At 44.9% G+C, this 24133-nt stretch overlaps 1 protein-coding gene across 1 annotated transcript in view; it reads right to left on the bottom strand.

The window, feature by feature from the left end:
- Positions 1–24133, bottom strand: part of LOC135386342 (cuticlin-1-like) — a 129397-nt gene that overhangs the window by 89375 nt on the left and 15889 nt on the right. Inside the window, exon 2 of the mRNA XM_064616203.1 lies at positions 1199–1236. Coding sequence (XP_064472273.1) covers positions 1199–1231 — 33 coding nt within the window. The 5' untranslated portion in view covers positions 1232–1236. The remainder of the gene's footprint in view (positions 1–1198; positions 1237–24133) is intronic.

Raw genomic sequence — 24133 nt, 5'->3', positions numbered from 1 at the left:
AACGTCACTTGAGGATTTCATAGTGACTGGAATTCGGTGAGAAACCGAGTTTAACCCGAATTGGTCGGAGGTCAGTTCGGGCGGAATCGGGTTTAACCCGAAAAAGTCACTCCCTAAGTATATCTTAGTATAGCTTTCTCGAAAATCCTATCTACAAGACAGCGCTGACAAGATGCAAGTGCTGAAATAATATAGCTTCATTCAAGACTGTGTTCATGCACAGTTCCAGCTCAGCAGGTCAAAGATCGAAATCTCATGTGGTATATCACTAGAGGTGAGGGCGGGTAAGTGAATTACCCTCACCCTCACCCGCGTGAATTACCCTCACCCTCACCCGCGTCAATCACCCGCAACCCTCGACGTGCGATGAAGGTATACCCGCGCTACCCGCGGTCGGCCTGCGCATTTTATCCACAAGCCGCAGGAAACACCGGATTTCTACCCGCAAACCGCAAAACTGCGCGGGTATCTGCGGGGTAACCGCGTCGTATACCCGCTCCCACATTCGCCTCTACGTATATGAGCTTGAAAATCAGCAGTGCTTTCAACCTTTTTCGCGAATTCAGGTTCAACACGAATCACTTTTCTTGGCAACTTCCCCCTGAAATGCTAAAACGCATTGAGCGCGAAAAAAGAAAAAAAAAAGAAGAAGAAGAAAAACAATCGTACCTCGAATATTTGGTACCTCGAGCGCCACTTGGGGGGGGGGGGGGATATGTTTATTAAGAAAAAAAGAAAGGAAAGGTTAGCCAGGCAAAGAGCCAGCTTGCTATTCCGAAAAAAAAAGGGGGAAGGGGCAAACGAAAAAGAGAAGGAAGGAAAAACAACAAAAGCAACAGAAAGAAAGGAAAGGGAAAGAAAACAAGAAACAGAACGAAAGGGAAGGAAAAGAAAAGAAACAGAAAGAAAGGAGAAACAGAAAGAAAGAAAAGAGAAACAGAAAGAAAGAAAAGAGAAACAAAAAGAAAGAAGAGAATAAACACTAGCACAACGTTACAGGCAGTTCACGAGTCCTGAGACTCGGCTAATTTGAGGTTTGCGCCCAATACGAAAAGGAAAACAGGCGAATATATTAATGTACGTTTGAGGAGTCCTGATCTTTTGACGTTCCATAGGTTTCCGTTGAAGGCCTTAGAAGGCGTTGAAGGTCTTAGGCCCTCCCTGGTGTAAATAAACAAGTGGGAAACAGACTACTCACCAGAACACATATCACAGGTAGATGAGCCTTCATGGCGACTGAAAAAGACAAAAGAAAGAAACATACTTAGTTGCGCTGCATATAGTCATAGTTGATGACGAAAGAAAAATAATTAATTAATTAAGGGCTCATCTCGAGCTCATCAGAAGGCTCGCTACCGCTTGAGCCTCAAGATCGATAACATAATGCCTTATGTGTGTCCTTCTTAGGTAGTCGGATATCAATAACAAAAAGAATAGATATAGTAGATATATAGTAGAAGCACGTAGGATAGTATAGGATAGGATATTTAGGATATATATATATATAGATATAGGAGAGATATATATAGATACATATGTTTATAAGTCATATATATAGGATATAGCATAGGATATAGGAGATATATATATGATATACATGTTTATAAGTCATATATATATATATAGGATATAGCATAGGATATAGTAGAAGCACGGTTTTCTCATTGCTATAGCGTAAAAAGTCGAAAACTACCCTTTTAAGCTTTAACTGAAACTCTTCAGCAACACTCCTCAATAAGATCCCTCCAAAAGCAGTAACTTTTTCGTTTGCTTCCATTTATGACGTCCTTACTTTCGCAATAATTATGTCACTTCAAACTTATACTGCGTCACGACAACTAAGGAAATTTAAGTGCGACACAGTTAATTATACCTTCAAATACAAATATGCGTCGTTACCACGGAGCAATAATTCACGCGTGCAATCCGAGAATATATATGCGTTAACAAATTAAATCTCGCATCGGCTCCTGACATTTCCCAAACAGCTTCCCTCTCCCACACGCGAAGGAACCCGAAGGAACGCGTGAAGCACGGTCGTGACGTGACGAGAAAATGCCGGAAATGCACCGAACTGGTTGCAGCCAATCCTAGGTCGACCCTTTTCTCGTCGTACCTTGACACGCATGCGTGACGTAGCGGCGTCCTCGTCGTCGCACGCGCTCCACCTCGACTTTCACGACGTCACCGGGCAATTTTCGCAGAAACTTCCTCGGCGTTATGAATTCAATGCAGTATTTGAGTTCAAGGTGGTGCCGATGGGAGTGGAAAGGCCCCTCCAGTCATGCAGCCGTGCTGAGTCGGGACGGTTTGGAGAGCGGCACTGTAAACTGAAAAACACCCTTATGGGTGTAAATGGCTAACTCACACCAGTTTTTACACCGTATGGTCTGGAACACCCCTTTTAGAGGGTGTATTCTGTGTAAAACACCCTTTGAAAGGGTGCTTTTCCTTGGAAGTGCCTTCTTTTGCACCCTTTAAACACCCTTTTAGGAGGGTGTTTAACAACTTTACACCCTCCTAGAAGGGTGTTTAAAGGGTGCAAAAGAAGGCATTTTCAAGGAAAAGCACCCTTTCAAAGGGTGTCTTACACGGAATACACCCTCTGAAAAGGGTGTTCTAAGACCATATGGTGTAAAAAGAGGTGTCAGTTATAGGACAAGCCATTTACACCCATAAGGGTGTTTTCCAGTTTACAGTGCAGCACTGTACCGTGTGATCAGACCGGACAGCAGTTTCTAAAGGCCGTCTTTAGTTGGCGTTGCGATTTTTTTCTGTTTGTTTCGAATTACCATTTAGGGCTTCTATTAGATGGCCTGAACGCGACACTGATCAAGCGACCGTGGTCCTTTCGACGACGGCAGCGAAGTTATTTCCAGAGTTCCCGCGGGTGCCATCTGGCACTGCAGAAACGACACGATTTTCCGTTATATGTTGAGTGAACTTGTAGGTAACGTGAACCTCATGCTGAGACCTCGTGTTGTGTCTGTCCCTTCGTGTTCCCTAGTCTCGGGGTTTTACCTCATGCATCATCTTCACCAGCTCGCTTGCTTCCTAGCCATTTTTTCATTCTCATGCTGAAGTCTAGGTTCAACGTGCATGCACAAGTTCTTCTTGGCTCCATCACGAACAGGGCTTGAGATTTTGGTCGAAATGACGTAGAACGCTGTTTGAAATGTTCATCGAGCAGAATTAAGAGCGGTCTCACTGGATCAATTTTTAACCTCTCCGCTCAGTGACCCCAAAGTTGTGGGTCCTAATCCGGCCAAGGACAACTTGGTGCCACGGTACCAGTTGCGTCCTTCTTGAGTGACGCGAAAAGCGCGGAAATGACTGCAGATGCGCAGATTGAAGAACACCAGTATGGGCAAAATGAATCAACGGACAACCGGTCGTTGAGTGTCCTCAAAGTAGGTACTTGGGCCGTCGCTACTCCTCATGCACAGGCAACGGGCGTTCTGCGCACTTTTAAGTGATCATTCGGGACATCCAGTCGGACAGAAAGTCCGTAAGTTCAACGATACCACTCTTTGGGGCACTACAAGAACAAATGGGACTTAAGAGATTCACTCAGTAACCTCGCACACGTGTCAACTTTATTCCACCCTTCTTTTATCACTTTTTCTTTTTCTCACGCATTAAGACAAAACAGCTTCAACCCCGAGCAAGCGCTGAGGCTTTAAATGCTCTGAGGTAGCTGACGCCACATTTGCGGTACCACCATCTCCATTTTATTTTATTTTTTACTTTTTCTATCCAGTCCGATGCAACGTTAAACCACCGGCTGCCCATGGTGGTATATGGCCCATGACTTTGATTGTAGCGCGACCTCAAAACCCGAATTATTATTATTGTAACCCTTCAATAAAAGTATCGCAGTGTTATCCGTATACAGACGGTGTGAAGAATGTACAAACTTGCACAGCTTACGCAAAAGCAGGAATCCCGGCACGAAACCTCCAACTGCTATCGCGTCAAGCGGTTATCGTTCGAGTTGCGCCAATTTTTTTCCCCCGGCATCTGTTCACAAATCGGGCAACGTAAAAGACCGTCCGTGCTTTTACGCACTTAGGCTTAGCAAGTCGACAAGAATCACTAGATCAGCAGTGCACTGTGTCATGGGAGGTCAGCCGTCCTCTCCGGACGACGTCGCCGGTAACCACATCGGGGTCGACCCACAGGGTGCACGCGTACAAGACGTGTAGGTGACCGAGGGCCTCGCGTAGGGGCACCACCGTGTGGGACTATAGAGTGGGGGCTGGCGTTCTTTGACAGTCCTCGCGTCTATTTCGAGAAGGTTCGTGACAAATAAGCTCGCGCTATTTTTCTTTTTTTGTTATCACCGCGGAGAAACTGTATCAATGGGCGGTGTATGGACAGGACAGATGTAAAGAGAACAGACGTAGCCAACGAACGTATAGAATACATTCTTCTCAGGTGTCGGAAACACGTTGATACTCGACGGCTTTTAGAGGCGAGCCTGTCTCGACATCGCGAAACTGTTAGGTCCTCCGTCGTCCGACAAGGCGCTGAGGACATTTGAAGATTGTGGACTTTCTATGACTCACTGAATGTGTGCTGTGCGTGCCCCCAGTGATTCCGACAGTTTACACTCACTTGGCTGAAACTTTTTGGACTACATGTGGAACTGCATCACTTTAGCTCTTTCATCTGTTTGTATTTCCTGTGTGTCAGCCTCCTGGGGTAGCAGAGTTCAATGTCGTCGTAATTCACATCCCCATTTTTTTTTCTTTATCACATCGCCATCACCATCAAGAGAACAGCAGGACAGAGTGGCCAGGAGCGGTTAGTTTGCGCCCTGGGCCGTGGAGTTCAGAGAGCAACTGCGCTTATATAAATCTGAAAAGTCAGCAGGAAAACCCAGCGGCAACCACAGACATGAGGCGTTGGTGGTAAGACCACGACCTACTAGGTTATAGCGACCATGTCATAATCGGCAAACCCAATGAGGAGCCCGTCCGCACGATCCGCTGGGGGCGCTACTCATCGGCCCGCGATATCTGCATCATGATTGGACGATAGAAATTCGAATTTTGAACGCGCAGAAGCGGACGCACGATTACCGACGACAGATTACCGCACGATAGCAGACGACAGCAACAGTTCCTACGAAAATGCGTAGAATGATGATGATAATCAACTTTAAAAGGAAGCACCTCTCGTGATGGGACATCCACCGCTTGTACAAAAATACTAAGGTAAGCTAAAGCACAGAGTGCTGTAGAAATTGAGGAAGCAGTAACCGGGCCGATGAGCAGCGCCACCGCTGTAGCCTCCAAATGCGGCGCTGGGAAGGGGTTCCTATGACATGGTCGCTATACTCTAGGGTATAATAATACAATCTAGGGTAATCTCGTGGGTAAGACTCGCTACCTCTTTAGCATCCCGACTCGTTGTACCTTAATTTTGGTAGCAAATTAAAAATATTAAACGTTCGCTGTCACGTTTCTGATTTGCCCCGCTGTGTCCACAAGCAACAGGCTGTTAAGAAGGGATACGAGCACTCCTGTACAGGCTTGGGAAGGCGGACTCTCCTAATTGTCCAGTCTGTGGCTCAATCGAAGACGTCGAACATATTACAGTTACGTGCCCAAGATACTCTGAGTGTCGTGACAGACTTCTAGCCGCGTTAGGCCGGGTTGACAATCGACCCTTCGGAGTGCAGAAGGTGCTGGGCCCATGGTCACCGAGCACTCAACTGCCAGCTTTGCGAGCCGTTACACAGTTTTTAAGGGACACCAAGCTGTTAGACAGGCTATATGACCCTGTCTGTGGCGGTTGTCGCCGCTTCGCGACATCTCCAGTGGGTGTGGGTGGATGTGTCTGGCATTCCTTTCCTTAGGTGATCTGGGGTAGCCGGCCCTCGTGATGAGGGCTACAGTCCTCATTTTTTTTCTTTCAATCATCATCATCATCAAGGGATACGAGCGTTGTTGCTCCCATATAGGAAATACATGGGGCCGCTGGAGGTCGTGTCCCCTCTTAAAGCTCCTCCATCAACATGTCAGCCGCTTTACGGTTCCTTTAATCACGCGACACAGCCATGATTTGGAACGCGAAATTGCTTTAGAATTCTCATTTAACATCTATATATATATTGGAATCAGCAATCCAACGACATTCCATCGCGTGGCGCCTCTCCTCGTCGCGTATCGTACTTCTGTTCCCGTTAACGAGTCGGAATATTCGTCTCCCAAAACGTGTATTTCTCTCCGGCTTCCTGCTGTGAAGTCGAGCGATGTTCCCTTATCTGATGTTTCCCTTCCTTTTTTTTTTTTTTTTTTATGCGCGAGGTTTCTGTAAAGCGAGGTGACCGTGACCGGCGGTGGAAGGGGCACCAGTCGAGTTTCTGCGGTTTGGCACGGAAGGAATTTTTGTTGGAAACACTGGGCGTCCGCGTGAGCCGGTCGAAATGCGAGGCTTGGCGATCGAGGCAAGAAAGGATGCTTGGATGAGAGCCGCGTTTGATTGACAGCAAAATGGGGCACTTGTCTGGAAGAGCGAAATTATGTGAAAACTGTGAAAAGAAGTCGGAAAGGGGACTCGGCGTCAAATGACATGTTGTAACCAATATGGTGCCGTCTTCGTAACACTTCCTGTGGCGTTTTTTTTTTTCCTTTTTTTTTTTTCACAAAAAGGAAACAGAGGTCTCTCGGAAGGCGCAACGCTAATGAGAGGCAAATAATGCGTGACAGCAGTCTTGGGTAGTAATTTATAGTTGCAAGTAATCACTTATACGGAGCAATTAACAGGTAACTGCAATCAATAGCGAGTTTTAGAAAACCTCGGAAAGTGTTCACGATAACAGTTTGGAAAACACGTGATAAGCTAAGCTTCGATGATTTGATAACTTCCTTGATGATGATGGTGATGATGGATAGAAGAAAAAAAAAGGGGGGGAGGTGAATCAGGACTAAATCGGAGTGGCTACCCGAGTACTAAATAGAACAAAAAAGGAGAGAATGAAAGGGAAAGGGGAATGGCGGTAAGAGGGAGAGGTCCTTCGGTGAAAGAAACGAAAGGCCACAGTCATGCAGAGCAGAGAAACAAACACTGCGTGAGTGGCAACATAATTGTCACGGTCATAGTCAACGCAATAGTCCCGTATAGTTAGAAGTCCCAAGTTACGAAGCACCGATCAACTTGGTTGACTCAAGCAAGCCGCAGCAGTGCCCGCAATGCGACCGCTAGGTGGCGTGCATATACCTGGGCAGTAATGTCATTACTGTAATGAATTACTTTTTCTGGTAATCTGTAATGTAATGCGTTACTTTTGACATTAGCTGGGTAGTAATGCTACGGTATGCTATGGGTAGTGACCACAGCTGGGTAGTAATGCTATTACTGTAATGAAATTGCAGTTATGGCATTACTTTTTCTGGTAATTTGTAATGTAACGCATTACTTTTGACATTATGTAATTTGTAATGTAACGCATTACTTTTGACATTATGTAATTTGTAATGTAATGCGTTACTTTTGACATTATGCAATTTGTAGTGTAATTTAATTACATTTGGGCAGTAATTTTAATGGCATTACTCGTTACTTTTTACAAAAGGATCGAGTCTGTGTTCTGTGTTGGCACTTGGCAGAAAGTGAGTTGGCCACAGGCGAGTTAAAATAATTCCAACGCCCGCAATGAATTTCCGCATCCTCAACATCGTTACGATCGATTAAGCTCGCAGTAATGACTTTGTAATGTCATTACTTTTTCGTAGTAATTGTAACGTAATTTCATTACATTTCAATTGCAGTATAGTGAGTAATATAATTTAATTAAATTCTAGCTGGAGTACTAATGTAATTTAATCACATTTTGGAAGTAATTTACCCCGGTATATGGCGGTGTGCTGGCCGGGGACCTGAAATTTTCTCTCAGCGCCGGAAGGGGCGAGCATCCAGACGAGCCGAGCTCACTTCCTAGGGCCCTATACGACTGTCGGCGCAATTCGAACCATCGAGGAGGATGCGTTGTATCGTCAACTGTAGGACGGGACGAGCGTAAGCTTGCCCGCATCACGCTTCAAAAATAAAGCGCCACCTATGGCAAAGCGAAAGGACTCATGGGAACTTAGGGCTCCGAGTTCCGAGTCTTCCAGGACACCGCATTGGCCGCAGTTGTATATTCTTTTCGTGGCGTTCTTCCGCTGTACTGAAACTCGCTAGAATAGCTCTTTCTGAAAGAGCAACTTTTATGGTGAATATACCGATTTGTGACCGGTAGTGGACGAAGATGCGGCTATATAGTGTCTGAAATTATTATAGATAAACGCGTAATTCTAAAGTAACCGTAACTGAACAGCAACTACAGCTACAGTTATTGGTGAAAGAAGGAAGTCACTGAAAAGGTTAGCCAGCTGTAGGACTCGAGCCAACATCCTCTGGATATTGTCTGGATGTTGGTGTCCAGGGCTCTTACCAGCGACTTCCAAGGGTGAAGTCGCTGGGGAGGTGTGTTAGCTTAGTTCAGTTGGTAAGAGCCACAGTCCAATAGAGCTGGCTAACCTTCCTTCTTTCGTCATTAATTTCTTAGGCACTTGAGGTCTTGTATGTATTTGTCCTATGTGCTACAGCCTCAGAACATCAATTGCCATCATAGCTACAATTACTTTAGAAATTTCTGTTTGTCTTTCCAATTTCTGAAGCTTGTTCACTGCCTGTCACCGACTGGTATCCAACGTGAAAGTGCCCTCCGAGAAAGCAGTATAAATTCCAGTTACTGGATTACTCGACGGTGTGCTGACGGGGAAATATAGGAAGAAGTCATTCCGCCGGGACCTTCGCATTCCGTGACAGACATTACACAACACAGCACGAAGCGTTTTCGCTGCAGTTGAAGAGACGTGACCCAAAGCACCCGTGCGTGAAAGAGCGAGCACATATAGCTCTCCTTCTTCTTCTTCATACTCTGGCAAAGAGCACGCTCTCCATTTACACGTCTTCTCGGAGGAGCCATCTTCTATAGCAGGGCGTACCTGTTGGTGGACGCGACCTGTACGTACGAAGAGACGCATTGAACCGGCACCAGCACCGCGTCTGTCTTGGCCGTCGGGAATTATCCAGTTCGTTTTGAGTGGCTTCCGCTTTTTCTGATGCGAGATTTGCTACGCGTCGACCTTTGATGGACCGTTCAATCGATGTGCTGCTGACTACTTCCTCTTTCGTATAGTTCAAGGTTCTCGAAGGTCGGTGCCGCGCGGTGTCATTGGGAGGCTGTTTCTCCAAGTAACGATATGTACAGCAATTCGGTATTTTATTCCGCTTCATAGAAAGATACGAACGGCAGCTCCCGAAACTTTCGTCAACGACGTATGGAATGCTTATACCAATTACGTCATTTTTTTTTTTTTTTTACCTTCAGGAGTTCAGTAAACTATGAAAAATTCAACGCAGCTCTTTCTTATACGCAACTATACGCAAAAAAAAAGCACGCGCGAGATTTGATAAGAGCTCTCACGATTTGTCGACAAAGAATTTGACGTGCGACGATTTTGATGCGTAATTTTAAGCGTATATTATATAGTTCAGCTCCCAAGCAGGCCGTTAATTCATTTTATAGTCTACTATAAACCCATCTTCGGTATAGTCACGTCACAAGAGACGCCACAGTGGCAGGGACGTGAGGTTCGGCGTGTATCAACACATCGCACGCAATACGGCCTCCACCAGTTCCAGACACTACGTTGTCTTCAACTGACATAGCGAACACCCGTACTTCATAAACTCCGCTACGACGAATTATACTTGGTTGCCTACCTTCCTATAGGGAGAGAAGAAAGACGTCAATGATGCAATCTTCTCGAGAATCTGACGGGGGGTTCTCCCAGTTTCGAAAAGACAAATCCAGTAGCTCTGCCTTCGCGACGTATGTCGACGTATGTGTTTCCCTCTTGTTTCCCCCCTACCTATAAAGCAGGATACATCCGAAGTCGTTCGATGCGAGCACGCCCATTGGGCGTCGAGCATCGCTAAAGAGCCCTTTGATACTGTCTGATTACAGGGGGAGCTTCTTCCACGCGGACATGCTACCGCATTGATTGCGTCCTCTGTGGGCAACTCGCCACCGAACCGTCACCGCTGAACCGGAAGTGGTATTGTGACCATCGTCACCATTTCATAAAACTTGCAGCCTCGTATGTATACTTTGTGTCGCGCGGTGCTGTCATTCGCTTTCAACATTCGCGTGCTTTGTGAGAGATATACAGTGAACCCTCGTTAATATGACCCCCGATAATCTGACGTACGCGCTTTACGACCATACTCACGGGGAACAATTTAGTGAAACCTCTGCAAATGTCCCCCGTTAATATGACAATTCCGCATTATGACACAAATTTTCGGGAACGACCAGCACGCTGGGCCTCCTGTCATATACATGCAAGGAGTTTCAGACTCCTGCTGTCTTCGTTAAACTATACAAGTCCTATGTTCTTCCTAGGCTTGAATATGCCTCTGTTGCTTGGAACGCACTTTCAGGTACTGATACAAAGCGTCTTGAGGCTGTACAAAAACGAGCGCTTCATATCATACACAATGGCTTTTTACGAAAAAAGTTATTGTATGACTATGACACACTACTGCAATATTTTCACCTTCACCCACTGGCCACACGTCGCTCTATCGCCGACGCCCTATTTCTGTACAAATGTGTCCATGCCCGTGTTGATTCGCCACTCCTGCTGAGCCTCCTAAACTTTTGTATTCCTCGCGCGGCTTTTCGTAATCCACCAGTCTTCTACGTTAAACGCTTCTGCCCCAGCGATCCGATTACCCGAAGCCAAATTCTTCTGAACTCGCTTCCCCCCACATGTGATATTTTCCACACCTCAAGCGCATCCCTTAAACGCGACGTTATTTCTTTCCTTCAGCAGTGAATTTTCAATCGTGATATTCTTTCCTTTGTTTTGTACAGTATATAGTCTCATTCCATCTTATTACTTATGTGCTGCGCGTAATCTATGTATTGTAGTTTTGTTGCTGATATGTCATTGCATGTACTGCGTGGTATACTTGTCTGTAAATATGTAAGTACGTATGCCTGTTATGTTTGTAATGTACCTCTGCTAGTATCCCACTGTATATGTATCATATATATGTCTGTACATAATTATTTGTGCGTTTATGTCTGTATTGTATCCACTGTGAGTTATGTGTATTGTGTGCGCCAACACCATGGCCTTAGCGGCCGTTCTTGGGCACTAATAAAAATTATTATTATTATTATTATTATTAACGTGGGATTTGCAGAGGTTTCACAGCATTGTTCCCCAAGAGTATGGTCGTAAAGAGCGTATGTCAGGCTATCGGGGGTCATATTAACGAGGGTTCACTGTACCAACTAGCCCGCAAAGAGGTCTGCGCTGCTAAGTAACGAGTATAGCGGTTCGAGCGGAAAAACTTGAAACGCCAGCTTCCTATAGTAAAACAAAAAAAATGCTAACATGTAAACAGCAACAGCATCAACAACAAGAAAAAGAGAAAAAAAATCCGAGGAAAGTCATGGCACTCAAAAAAGAAAAAAAGAAGAAGAAGACAAAAAAAAAGTTGTATATAAGTTGTTCTCAACTGGGATCTAGGCTACTTCACTAAATCCCTAGATTAGATTTGTGAACCTGTGTAAAAAAAACAGCTTTTTCCTCGTGCCGTCCCTCATTGCGAGTGGATGAAAAACAAAATTCTATCGTCTACGTATCTATCTATGCTTGCCAACATTTCTGTTATTGTAGGAAAATTACTTAGAGCACGTACTATACTATGGGAGAACCCCCGAGGGGGAAATAAATAAATCGATAAATAAAGAGAAAAAAATAAACACTGTGCTTCGACCGTCTTCCTTCAAATTCTTCCATTGCCGCATCGAGGCTTTTGAAAAGAAAGTAGTCATTATATCACGACACGCGATTGCTCCTGATGGCGAATACCCCGACCGTGGCGATCCTGGTGGCGATGACGGTGATACCCGTGGTGGCGACGATGGGGGGAATGTGTGTGTAGGGTTGCCACCTTTTGTAGTGAAAAATACCGGCTGAGAGAGAGGAGGTGGAATAACGGGAAAGGGGGAAATGTTCGCGGGAAAGGGAAAGTAAGTGAGGGGTGAAGAGTATACAGAGAGAGAGAGAGAAAGAACGAGCGTACTGGCTCAAGACAACAATGATAATAATAATGAATAACTAAGAAAACGACTGGGTGACTACGGAGTTGGGTCTGTGTTCCCGATTTATTGAAGCTGTAGTGGAATGTTGAAAGGAAAACCCCGTAAAAGGCCCCTATGAATGGTGTTGAGCCACAAATACCGGCAAAAGGCTGCCGGTATCACCTTCCTACCGGCAACCGTTCAAAGCGAGCAAATAACCGTCCGTGCCGGTATAATACCGGCCTGGTGGCAACCCTATGTGTGTGTCCCAATTGCAGAAAAAGGCAAAAAAAGATTCACCTCGGGCAACAACACATCACAACTTTTCCAGACATTTCACTTTCACTTTTTCCCGGGTGAATAAGAAGAGGAGGGGATGATATATATTTCCTCGAAACCACCATTACAACAGTCGTATACATCTCAGAGAGCCGGACAAGAACCTCCCCCTTGCGACGGGGGGGGCCTCGCGTTGCGAAACATTTAAATGGCAAACACAGGTGGAACTTCACTGGAGACATCTTAACGTTTCCTTCTCATTTCTTAGTAGCACGCACATCATGCCTTCGGGGTTTTGTGAAGCCATCCCTGACTATACGGAGTCGTGAAATTCTGTGTGAGTGTTTTTCTTTTTCATTTTTTTTTTCTTCTTCTTCTTTTTTTTTTTTGTTCCGAGAAGCATCCCAGAAAGTGTTTCGACGCGCAGTGCATGTCGTTGGATGTGGCGCGCATGCGCATTGGAGCGTGTAAGTGGGATGTGGAAAAAAAAAAAAAACGGAAATGACGAGACTGTATAATGGAGGCTTTGTAGAAGCTAGCAAGGTCATGTGCACGTTAGGGTCGACAAATGTCCCTTATGGCTCTCCCTTCTTAGTTTAACTATACATGTAAGGCTCACCAGCAACGGTGTACTCTTAACAAGCAATTACTTTAAGTTAATATAGCTACTCGGGCTTTGATGTATTCCACTAACCTGAAATGCGAAGATTGCCCAATAGCAATTTTCACGAATTTAATCGATGAAAATCCGGATGTCCGCAGTTCTGGCATTTATATTTCCCTGCTCACGGAATATTTTCTACTGCATGAAGACAAAACCAAGTTTTTGCGGTCGTTCAGTACGGCCGATACCTGGAAATATTGTACAGATATACCTTGTGTGTTGTACCGATATGCATACCTGGAAGTTTCCTGCTGTCTAAGTCAAAACACTTACAGCCTTATGCCATCAAATTGACCGAGGGCACATATTTACGTTTAGACTGTTGCATTCAGGAGACCATTCGCCAAGTTCAGTGACAATTTGCAGTCCTGGGGACTAAATGTCGGGGTTGGGGACTAAAATGGGGAGTAATTGCGGTCTAGGAGAGTAGAAGCAGCAATTACTCCCCGTTTTACTCCTTTTTTTTTCTTAGAGTGCAGGTGGACATACTCACAGCGTTTTTTCGTATGAACTGGGACTCTATAGAACATACCTATATAGGTATGTAGGTATACCTATATAGGTGGTTTGTCCTATACCTCTATAGGACAAACCAGCGGCATATATGGCAAGGGTTAATGCGTCCCGCTCATTGGTGGTAGCCAAGGACGTGCTGAAGACTTGGAGGTGCTGGGTTCGAATCCTACCACCGGCTCTGCTGTCTGAGGTCTTCCTTGGGTTTTCCGGCGGACTTTCCAGACAAACGTTGGCACAGTTCCCCCTGAAGTCGGCCCAGGACACTAACTAACCCCACCCCCTCTGTCCCCCTTTCCTTCCTGCTGTCCTCTCTCCATCTGTCCACGTCTGTACCCCGCTCATAGCCACACTTGCTTCGCGGCGCTAGCACGGAATATATATACAGTCAAACTCCTTTATAGCGAACACCTTTTTAACGAAAATACCACTACAGCAAATTTTTTTGCGGTCCCGCTGGAGCCCTATAGGTCCAATTACATACATCCTTTTTAACGAAAATACCTTTACTGCAATTTTTTTTTTTTGCTGTCCCCTGAGTTTCGTTGTAAAGGCGTTTGACTGTATATATAAAGAAATACTCTATATAGAACATATCTGATCCGCAAACAAATCAAGCTCTCGTCTCAGTGCTTCGCCCTTCGTGACGAGCCGGCAAAGATAATGATAAGTCGTGACTTTATACGCCGCGAGACATGATGATCGACGGTGGTCGGATTAATTTTGCCCACCTGAAGGTACTTTAACGTGCGTCGAAATATCAACGCGCGGCAGACGGTATTTGACGTCCCGGAAGTGGCAGCGCAAAAAGAAACAAAGTTGCTGGTCGTCCTCGGCCTGGTTGTGCTCCAAAACCGTATAGGACCAATAGGCCGCGACACACGCTATACCTTTTCTAGGCAGTTATTCTTAGTCAAAACATCGAAGTAAAATGCCTGTATACAGTTCGTGGAAGGCAACAGGGCACATATTAGGCACTGGTTCCTTGCAATGGTTCCTTTCTTGAGAGACTCAGGTCTGATGAACAGCCTGTGAACTCAGTCGTGAAATCTCATTCTTCTTCTGTGCCCCACACTCTTAAAAATGAACTTCACCGCATAGCACGCTCCTAGCCAACCATCATCTCGAATGATATCGTTATCTGCCCTGATTTGTTGAAAACGGGAGGCGTACGCCTTTTTGTGACAATTATGAACAGCATAAGTGTCACAAAAAAGGCGTACGCCTCCCGTTTTCGACAAATCAGGGCAGACAACGATATCATTTGAGATGATGGTTGGCTAGGAGCGTGCTATGCGGTGAAGTTCATTTTTAAGAGTGCACTCTCACCTTCAACGCATTAACCTCATGCTTTCTTTTTAAAGTCATCTTCTGCGATTCATCTCATCATTCTTTCACCGTTTGTTAGTCATCTTTTTTTTGTCATCTTTGTCTTTGATCTACCTCATCCTTCTTTCATCATCCGGTAGTTTTTCGTTTTTTCCTACTTCTTTTTCTTTTTCTTTATTCTTTATTTCTTAGTTTCCTTTATTTATTTATTTCTTCCTTATTCCTTCCTATTTCTTTCTTTCTTTAATTGCTATCTTTTCATTTTATTTATTTATTATTATTTCTTATTTCTGGAATAGCAAGCCGACGTCCCGTTTGGCTGACCTTTCTCCGTTTTTTTTTTTCCTTTTCGTCTAATAAACATATCCCCCCCCCCCCCTTGCAATGGTTGGCGTACCGCGTGTTATGCTGTGAAGTTCTGGTTTTTAGAGTGTGTAACTAAAAACTATAGAGATGGGACGAATCGAAAATTTTTCGAATCCGAGTCCGAATCCACGAATCTTACGAATCTTGAATCTTTCAAATCATTTCTTTAAAAAAAGAGTTTAAAAAGCAAGAAAAAAACAAATACACTTATGGTGCGAAAAGTGTTTTGAAGTGATGTGATGTGATGTGAATAAAGAAAAAATGGGGATGTAAGTTTCGACGAAGTCAAACTGGCTACCCCAGTACACTTAATACAGAAAGTTCAATCTGATGATGAGATGATGAAAACGCAAAAGGATGATGTCCAGAGACGAACAGAGATGATAATTGAGTTCAACATGTAGGTCAAAAGTTCAAGAGCTGCGCCCAAGTTAGAGTAAAGTGGCGGAATCACCGGGGGCACACACAGGACACATCACACATTCACCGTGTCATAGGATGGGCTTATGTTTTGAAGTGTTCGAATATGATGCCTTTGTTTAATGAAAAACAAAATAAATAGTGCTTCTTCATTTTCGGGAGAAAATGTACCCATATAGTTCTTCTTAAACATAATTTATTTAACTCGTTGTTGTTCATCGACTAAACTATAGAAATACATAAATTATCGAGCGTGAATTATTTCCATAAAACTAAGCAACAGTCAAAAGCGAAAACAAGGTTACTTGTAAACCTGTAATGTAACAGTTCCTGCCTGAACTCTTTCAGTCCAGAGCAGTGTGAACAAACAAACAAGAAAGACACCCGTCGGTCAATGAGGCTTTCGGCAGAATCCGGTGACGCCAATTTTGAGAAAGAAAGGAACAAACGTGGTTGGTGGATTCGAAAGATTCGATTCGCCTTTTTGGGGCACTGCGATTCGGATTGGCGAATCTCGAAGCCCTGCCTAGGATTCGCGGATTCGGTTGGTACATCCCTATACTAAATCCACTCATAAGATTTCTTAATTTTCTTTATTTATTTATTTCTTATTCCTTCCTACACTCTAAAAACTGAACTTCACCGCATAGCACGCTCTGCGCCAACCATTGCCACGAATGATAGGGTTATCGCTTCTGATTCGAAGAGAGAGGGGGGCGTACGCCTTTTTGTGTCAATTTGGATATATCATAATTGACACAAAAAGGTGTACACCTCACTCTCTTTTCAAATCAGAAGCGATAACCCTATCATTCGTGGCAATGGTTGGCGCAGAGCGTGCTATGCGGTGAAGTTCAGTTTTTAGAGTGTATTTCTTTCTTTCTTTAATTCTTATCTTTTCTTTTTATTTATTTATTATTATTTCTTATTTCTGGAATAGCAAGCCGACGTCCCGTTTCGCTGACCTTTCCCCGGTTTTTTTCTTTTTCGTCTAATAAACATATCCCCCCCCCCCACACACACACACTCATAAGCACGTTACCGACTGATCTTTCTTTTCTTCATTGCTATAGAGGCCGGTTCCGACGAAGAACAACAACAACGCCTTTCTAGTTCACTTTCTAACTCGAAGAACTACAGGACGGGCCACTTACACCTCTGTCTCTCTTTGTCTATAGCTCTATTTCAGGGAGGGAACGACGTGAGATATTCGAAAAACAAAAGTACACACTCTTAAAAATGAACTTCACCACATAGCACGCTCCTAGCCAACCATAATCTCAAATGATATCATTATCTGCCCTGATTTGTTGAAAACGGGAGGCGTACGCCTTTTTTGTGACAATTATGAACAGCATAAGTGTCACAAAAAGGCGTACGCCTCCCGTTTTTGAGCAAATCAGGGCAGATAACGATATCATTCGAAATTATGGTTGGATAGGAGCGTGCTATGCGGTGAAGTTCATTTCTAAGAGTGCACTCTTAGAAATGATGGTGGTGGTGGTGGTGGTGATAGGGCTTGCCTCTTAGAAATGAACTTCACCACATAGCACGCTCCTAGCCAGCCATCATCCCGAATGACAACGTTCTCGCCCCTGATTTGCTGAAAACGGGAGGAGGAGCCTATTTTGTGCCATTATGCACGGCACAAAATAGGCTCCTCCTCCCGTTTTCAACAAACCAGGGGCGAGAACGTTGTCATTGGGGATGACGGTTGGCTAGGAGCGTGCTATGTGGTGAAGTTCATTTTTAAGAGTGTATAGGCGCATCTGTGCACAAATTCCTCATTGTTTGTGCGCACAAGTGCATGCCCAGCTCGAGGACATTCTAATTGCTGGTGATTGCAATTCACGTATCGACTGCGCGTACGCATTCACCCTAAAAAATGGCGTCTGTAGTGGATGGTATCCTTGTCATCGTTAGAATTGAAAGAAATCTTACCCATCTCAACGTCGAGAGAGAGAAAAGAAAAATTTCTTCAAAATTTCCTGTGGTGCCAGTGAGCTGGTGACTCGTCAATACGTTATCTCTATTTACAGAAAAGTCACCGTACGTACGTAATTTGTATGATCCAAATCAGTTCCTGATCTGGATTTTCCTGTCTAGATCAACACGGGACTAAGGAAGTCTATGTAAAAAATCTACTTGTCCGAAAATTATGGTGTCATAGCTGTTTATCTGCGGCGAACTTTACACACCCTTAGTGATTCTGCTTCAGAGGAGGTACCGGGTCCTGCTGACGCACAAGCTCTGCGGCGGGCACGAGAACGCGAACGGAAGCGCAGAGCTCTCGAAGACCCAGCTCGTCGTGTATCCGGGGCAGCAAACAAGAGAGTGCGACGAGAGCATGGCAACGTGCGTGCCACCGAAGCTGAGGGAAAACAACATAGACGCGAAGACCCTACAGTGCGTGCAGAGATGCGAAGCCCCGAAAAAAAAAGAGAAAGTTTTGAGGAAAAAAAACAGTTCTTTTTTTTTTGTTTTTTTCCTCGTCTCCGGAAAAATTGCCCAAAACTTCCAGGCGACAAAACTCAAAAATGTTAATTTTCGTGCCTTCGGTGCGTTCCAACCCGCCAACTTAGAGCTCCGGCTGGCTGCTCCAAGCGATCGCCATCGCGTTCACATAATTAAGTAACGCCCCAATAGGTAACGCCCCATCGGGGTAATTTGAGGTATTTGCATAAATAAATAAAAAATAATTCTGACAAAAAAAGAAAAACGTAACGCAATGCTCACCTGGAAACTTTCGGAGTCCAATTAGAAACGTTCAATTTCGCTCGACTGAAAATTGATCTAAGTGCATATCATAGCAAAAGTTCGCCGAAGATAAATACCATCGACCCCATAAGGTGAAATATCATATAGTGTTACTTGCTAGAGTGTATCACTTGCTATAGTGTATTTTCGTCTAATTCGTGTAGCCCACGCTGAGGCTTGTTTCATCGCGGATATTGTAGCCGATTCTGTCCTCGCGTTGTAACGGCTCCTATTTACTTCTTTTTTTTTTTTATTCGTACGTCCGTTACTAAGGGGCGATAGACCTTTCGGCGGAAAATGAAATAAAATAGAAGAACACGTTCAGTATGCGTCACCGTTTCGTCAAAGCCTCCACCCTTCTGGAAGCGTTTGCACTCCACGCAGACATACATTTAGCGTGGGCGGCTCCCACGACATTTTGAGCGATGGCGTCATCTGTAAACATCTACATAGTACGATATATACGTATGTCGCTTCCTCGTTGCACGTGGGTCACTCCGAAGCCTGCTTAAGGTCGGCTTCAACCAGAACAGCGCCACACACACAGCCTACTGGGTCTCGATGTGGACGAGGCCACTATATCGTTGTAGCGTTCTGTTGACGAGTGCCCTGCGTTATCGAAAGCGCAGGGAAAAGACGAATGTCGAATTCGGGTGGTCATTTCGCGGCTGGCAACACGGCCTACACTCTTAAAAATGAACTTCACCGCATAGCACGCTCCTAGCCAACCATTATCTCGAATGATATCGTTATCTGGCCTGATTTCTTGAAAACCGGGGGCGTATGCCTTTTCTGTGACAATTGTGAACAGCATAAGTGTCACAGAAATGGCGTACGCCCCCCCGTTTTCAACAAATCAGGGCAGATAACGATATCATTCGAGATAATGGTTGGCTATGGAGCGTGCTATGCGGTGAAGTTCATTTTTAAGAGTGATAGCGCTCGGAAATTGCCAATCTGGCGCCCGCGCATGGTCACGTGACAGTTGTCACTCGAACATGATTGGTCAGAAGCTGACGCTTGGATCATGCGAGGAGCATCGCATCCCCTCCCCGCTCAGTCGTGACGTTTCCTCGCACATTGCGTGGCCAAATACGGCAAAGGGTTTTCGTCATCCCCACCAGCATCGCCATCGCAGTCGCTCCTTCTTCGGGTTTCGTCGTCTGTTAGCCCACGTGAAACTTCGACGTGCGGGCCAGTTGCGGTCGCTCGCCACCCCCTCGCGGTGCGGATGTGACGAACGACACCGCATATATAGTTGGTCAACCCGCTGCCCGGCTGTATATCGAATGCCGGGATTCGAACCCGGGAGGTACCCGGGTTCGAATCCCGGTGCCGGCTGTGCTGTCTGGTTTTTTTCCTGGGTTTTCCTCATACGCTTTCAGACATATGTTGGCACAGTTCCCTTAGAAGTCGGCCCAGGACGCACATTCCCCCAGGGCGTCAGTCGTGACGTTGCCCACATATACGTGAGGTCGACAACGGCAAGCCCTTTCACCATCACCACCACCACCGAATGTCGGACGAAAAAAAAAAGTGCTAGGTGGCAAATTCCTGGCTCTCGGAAAGCGCCACGCGAACATGCGAGCTTCCTGGGCTTTGACCAAGCGAACACGGGTCACCTCTCAACGGCGCAGCCATGCCGATTCCAGCCAATCTCTTTGTGGAGTGGGCGGATGGGCCATGAAAGCAGGCCCGCCTTCGAAAAAACAAAAACAAAAAAGAAGAAGAAGAAAAAGAAACCAAAAAGGCAAACAAATCATACGATTAGATCCATACCATGGCGGAAAACTCACAATAAAAGCGTCCACTAATTTAGAAATATTTGTGAACGCGTGACACGTGGTGTAAATCTATATTAAAGTGAACGCGGAGAGATTGTATAAGAGCGAAGTTCCAACGAAGAGCTGAATAGTCGATTAGCCAGAGACGTTCGGCGGGGGAGGGAGCGCGACTGCACTGTAAACTGAAAAACACCCTTATGGGTGTAAATCGCTTGTCCTATAATTGACTCCTCTTTTTACACCGTATGGTCTGGAACACCCTTTTTGGAGGGTGTATCCCGTGTAAAACGCCCTTTGAAAGGGTGCTTTTTCTTGAAAATGCCGTCTTTTGCACCCTTTATACACCTTTTTAGGAGGGTGTTTAACGCTCTTACACCCTCCTAAAAGGGTGTTTAAAGGGTGCAAGAGAGGGCATTTTCAAAGAAAAGCGCCCTTTCCAGGGGTGATTTACACGGAATACACCCTCTAAAAAGGGTGTTCCAGACCATGGACGGTGTAAAAAGAGGTGTCAGTTATAGGACAAGCCATTTACACCCATAAGGGTGTTTTCCAGTTTACAGTGTGCCTCCCAGTCCGAACGTGGAAGGCAGTTAGCTTAACTACTGAGCCGCTTTAATCGGAAGGCGGTTCGTGTGTATGTGTGCATTATCTAGAAGCAAAACAGCTACTGACATATAGTCGATTTCCATTTATACGGTGTTCTGTCTCCGTTGTTCTTAACTCTGCGCTATTACCGGTATTAACGGCCGTGCATTTTTTGTCATAATTTTTTTTTTAAAATATCCACTCATAAGTCTAACTGGTAAGACTTAGCTGAGGAAGGGACAGTTCTGTTGAACACGAAAATGCAAAAGCGCTGCAAATTATTACAGGACAGACGGTGAAGGGACAACAAACAGAAAACGCCCCCTTGTTTGGCCCGTCCGTCCGTCCGTTCGTCCTGTAATACTTTGCAGCGCTTTTGCATGTTCAGCTATGGAATACCAATTAGCCCAAAGGTCGGTGTCACTTGAACAGCGATTATTATTCTACAAAATCTCGTGCTGTGCCTTGATTTAAGTATATAATTTAAGCGTACACTCTAAACTGGAAAACACCCTTATGGGTGTAAATGGCTTGTCCTATAACTGACACCTCTTTTTACACCGTACATGGTCTGGAACACCCTTTTTAGAGGGTGTATTCCGTGTAAATCACCCCTGGAAAGGGCGCTTTTCTTTGAAAATGCCCTCTTTTGCACCCCTTAAACACCCTTTTAGGAGGGTGTAAGATCGTTAAACACCCTCCTAAAAAGGTGTATAAAGGGTGCAAAAGACGGCATTTTCAAGAAAAAGCACCCTTTCAAAGGGCGTTTTACACGGGATACACGCTCTAAAAAGGGTGTTCCAGACCATACGGTGTAAAAAGAGGAGTCAATTATAGGACAAGCGATTTACACCCATAAGGGTGTTTTTCAGTTTACAGTGTATCACCTCCCATGATGACGATGGCGATAGTTCTGCATTTACATTTACAACAGTAACCAGCATCGTGACTTCCCGATAAAGCTCCCTCGGGCAAAAAAAAGATTTTCTTTTGTCTTAAAGTCAAACGACGTGAATCCTATGTCACGGACTCGAAAAATATATACGTTAGGAGCAAAAAACAGAGAACCGGTCGCGGCTTCTTCCAGTTTTGATGGCAGAGCAAAGAGAGAGAAAACGTTTGGCCTCAGCGGGTTCACGTCACTCGTTGCCGCCAACAATGAACAGGCTCACAGCGAGAGAGGCCCTTGACCTGATTGGCTGGCGTTTTTTTTTTTCTTTCCCATCGGGAGAGAACGCATCGGCATGCATTACTTTCGGTTTGTTCGCAATATGTCGCTTCCTTTCGCTCGGGGTTCGTAATGTATATACGCCGGTAACTTGCGCAAAGAGAAGGGGTCAACGAAGGTTATATGCACGTTGCAACGTTTATTACACAATCTTGCCTGGAGAAAACGTGGGGGTGTTTGTAACCTGCCCGGGCCCCTTTTTTTTTTTTTTCTTCTGTCTTTGGGTATAAGTTGCTTATATAGACACACAGTCTTCCGCGAGGGACATTAAATACGGTTTGCCGTGTGTTGATGTTTCGTACAAACAACCCTCACGTGGTGTGCTGTTTCTGGGCGGTCTGCACGGGGCTGCTCGTGGTGGGGGGTGGGGGGCGTGCGTTCTGGGTCGACTTCACAGGGAACTGTGTCGGCATTTGTCTTAGAGCCCCCCCCCCCTCAATTCAAGGAAAACCGAGGGTAAACACACACTCACTACAGTCAAACTCCTTTATAGCGAACACCTTTTTAACGAAAATACCTCTACAGCAAATTTTTTTGCGGTCCCGCTGGAGCCCTATAGGACCAATAACGGACATCCTTTTTAACGAAAATACCTTTACTGCAATTTTTTTTTTTGGCTGTCCCCTGATTTTCGTTGTAAAGGAGTTTGACTGTATATTGTCTCGCAACGTAAATCCACAAATTATAAATTTATTTTGCGTCTTCCAGAAGGCTTTTTTTTTTAAGCTGAATCCGTTTCTAGTTAATCTCGCGAAAACGGGGTGGTGTTATAGCTCAATTTCTCGACCAGCTTGACGTAGATGTGAAGTAGTAATAGTGAGCAATTCTTATTTTATTTGAACCTCATCTTTATTTTTTTTCTATTCATCTCTGTTTGCGATTTTCTCATACTGCAGATAATGCCGTCAAGCATTTCGTTTTAAAATTGACGAGGGACGATTCCTTGCGGCCACTTTTGTCTAGCGCAGTCGCGAGGCCTAATTGACAACTAGTCTCCTTTGAAGGGAGAGTATAATTATAACACCTGGCACGCAAAACGTAACAATAAGGATATGGCGATTTAGCTTTCCGTTGTTGTGCCAATCGCTGCACTAATCGACAAATAGCCTTGATTATCGAAAGTAATTAACTGATTATAACGTCATGTGTTTCCGAATTTTACCTATTAGTGCGTTGTCCCCTTAATAACACTGTGGGCTTCTTCGTGGGCATCGTCGCAAACACAGATCGGATTGGATAGGATAAAACTGTGTTCAACTTAAGAAGGAAACGAAATCTATAGTCCGTCAACTACACACGCCGTTGGAGATAAAGGGACGCAATGGCACGCCAGCAGAAATACTGCAGCGCCACCACGCCGGTGTCACGTGACCAGTCTTGACAGCCAATGGAATTAAGTTATCTGGCGGAGAAGCGAGCGTGACCTCTCTGTGTTCAGCCGTCCTATCTGCGGCGCAGTAATATTTTGAGAGCTGACGGACTACTTTTATTTTCCTTCTTAAGTTGAACGCGACAGTAGGTGGACATGGTTGGCAATGTTTAGTCCTTAAGCGTGCCTGTTGTTCCGGTTGGCTCATGACAACAGCAAAGACAACGTTATATAGTTGGGCGTTCGACGTTCCCTGCGTGTCTCCGTGTTACCTTCGTCGTCTTTGCTGTTGTTGTTCCGTATCCGTGTTGTAGATCTTAGGCACCTTGAACAGACTCTCTGTATCTCAAGTTTGGTTGTCACACTCTTAAAATATAAGTTCACCACATAGGTGAAGGCCAGAGTTGTACGTAACGCGTTACTAGTAATTGCGTTACTAGTAATCAGTTACTCTTTTCAGTAAATTTGAACGTAATCAATTAATTTTGTGAGCAAGTAATTTTCCAAGTAATCTGATTACAATTTTCGGTAATCAATTACTGAGTAATCGATTACTTTTTTAACCTTCTGTCAACAATGGCAACACTTTTCAGCAAGCCCGAGGTCACTCAGCAGAGGTCACTGTGACGGCCGTCTCTAGTCCTCACGTGTTCCATGCAGACCACAGTAATACGATAATTCC

Source organism: Ornithodoros turicata, chromosome 2, assembly GCF_037126465.1.
Source record: "Ornithodoros turicata isolate Travis chromosome 2, ASM3712646v1, whole genome shotgun sequence".
NCBI classification, from domain to species: domain Eukaryota; kingdom Metazoa; phylum Arthropoda; class Arachnida; order Ixodida; family Argasidae; genus Ornithodoros; species Ornithodoros turicata.
This window is presented reverse-complemented; position numbering and strand designations above follow the sequence as displayed.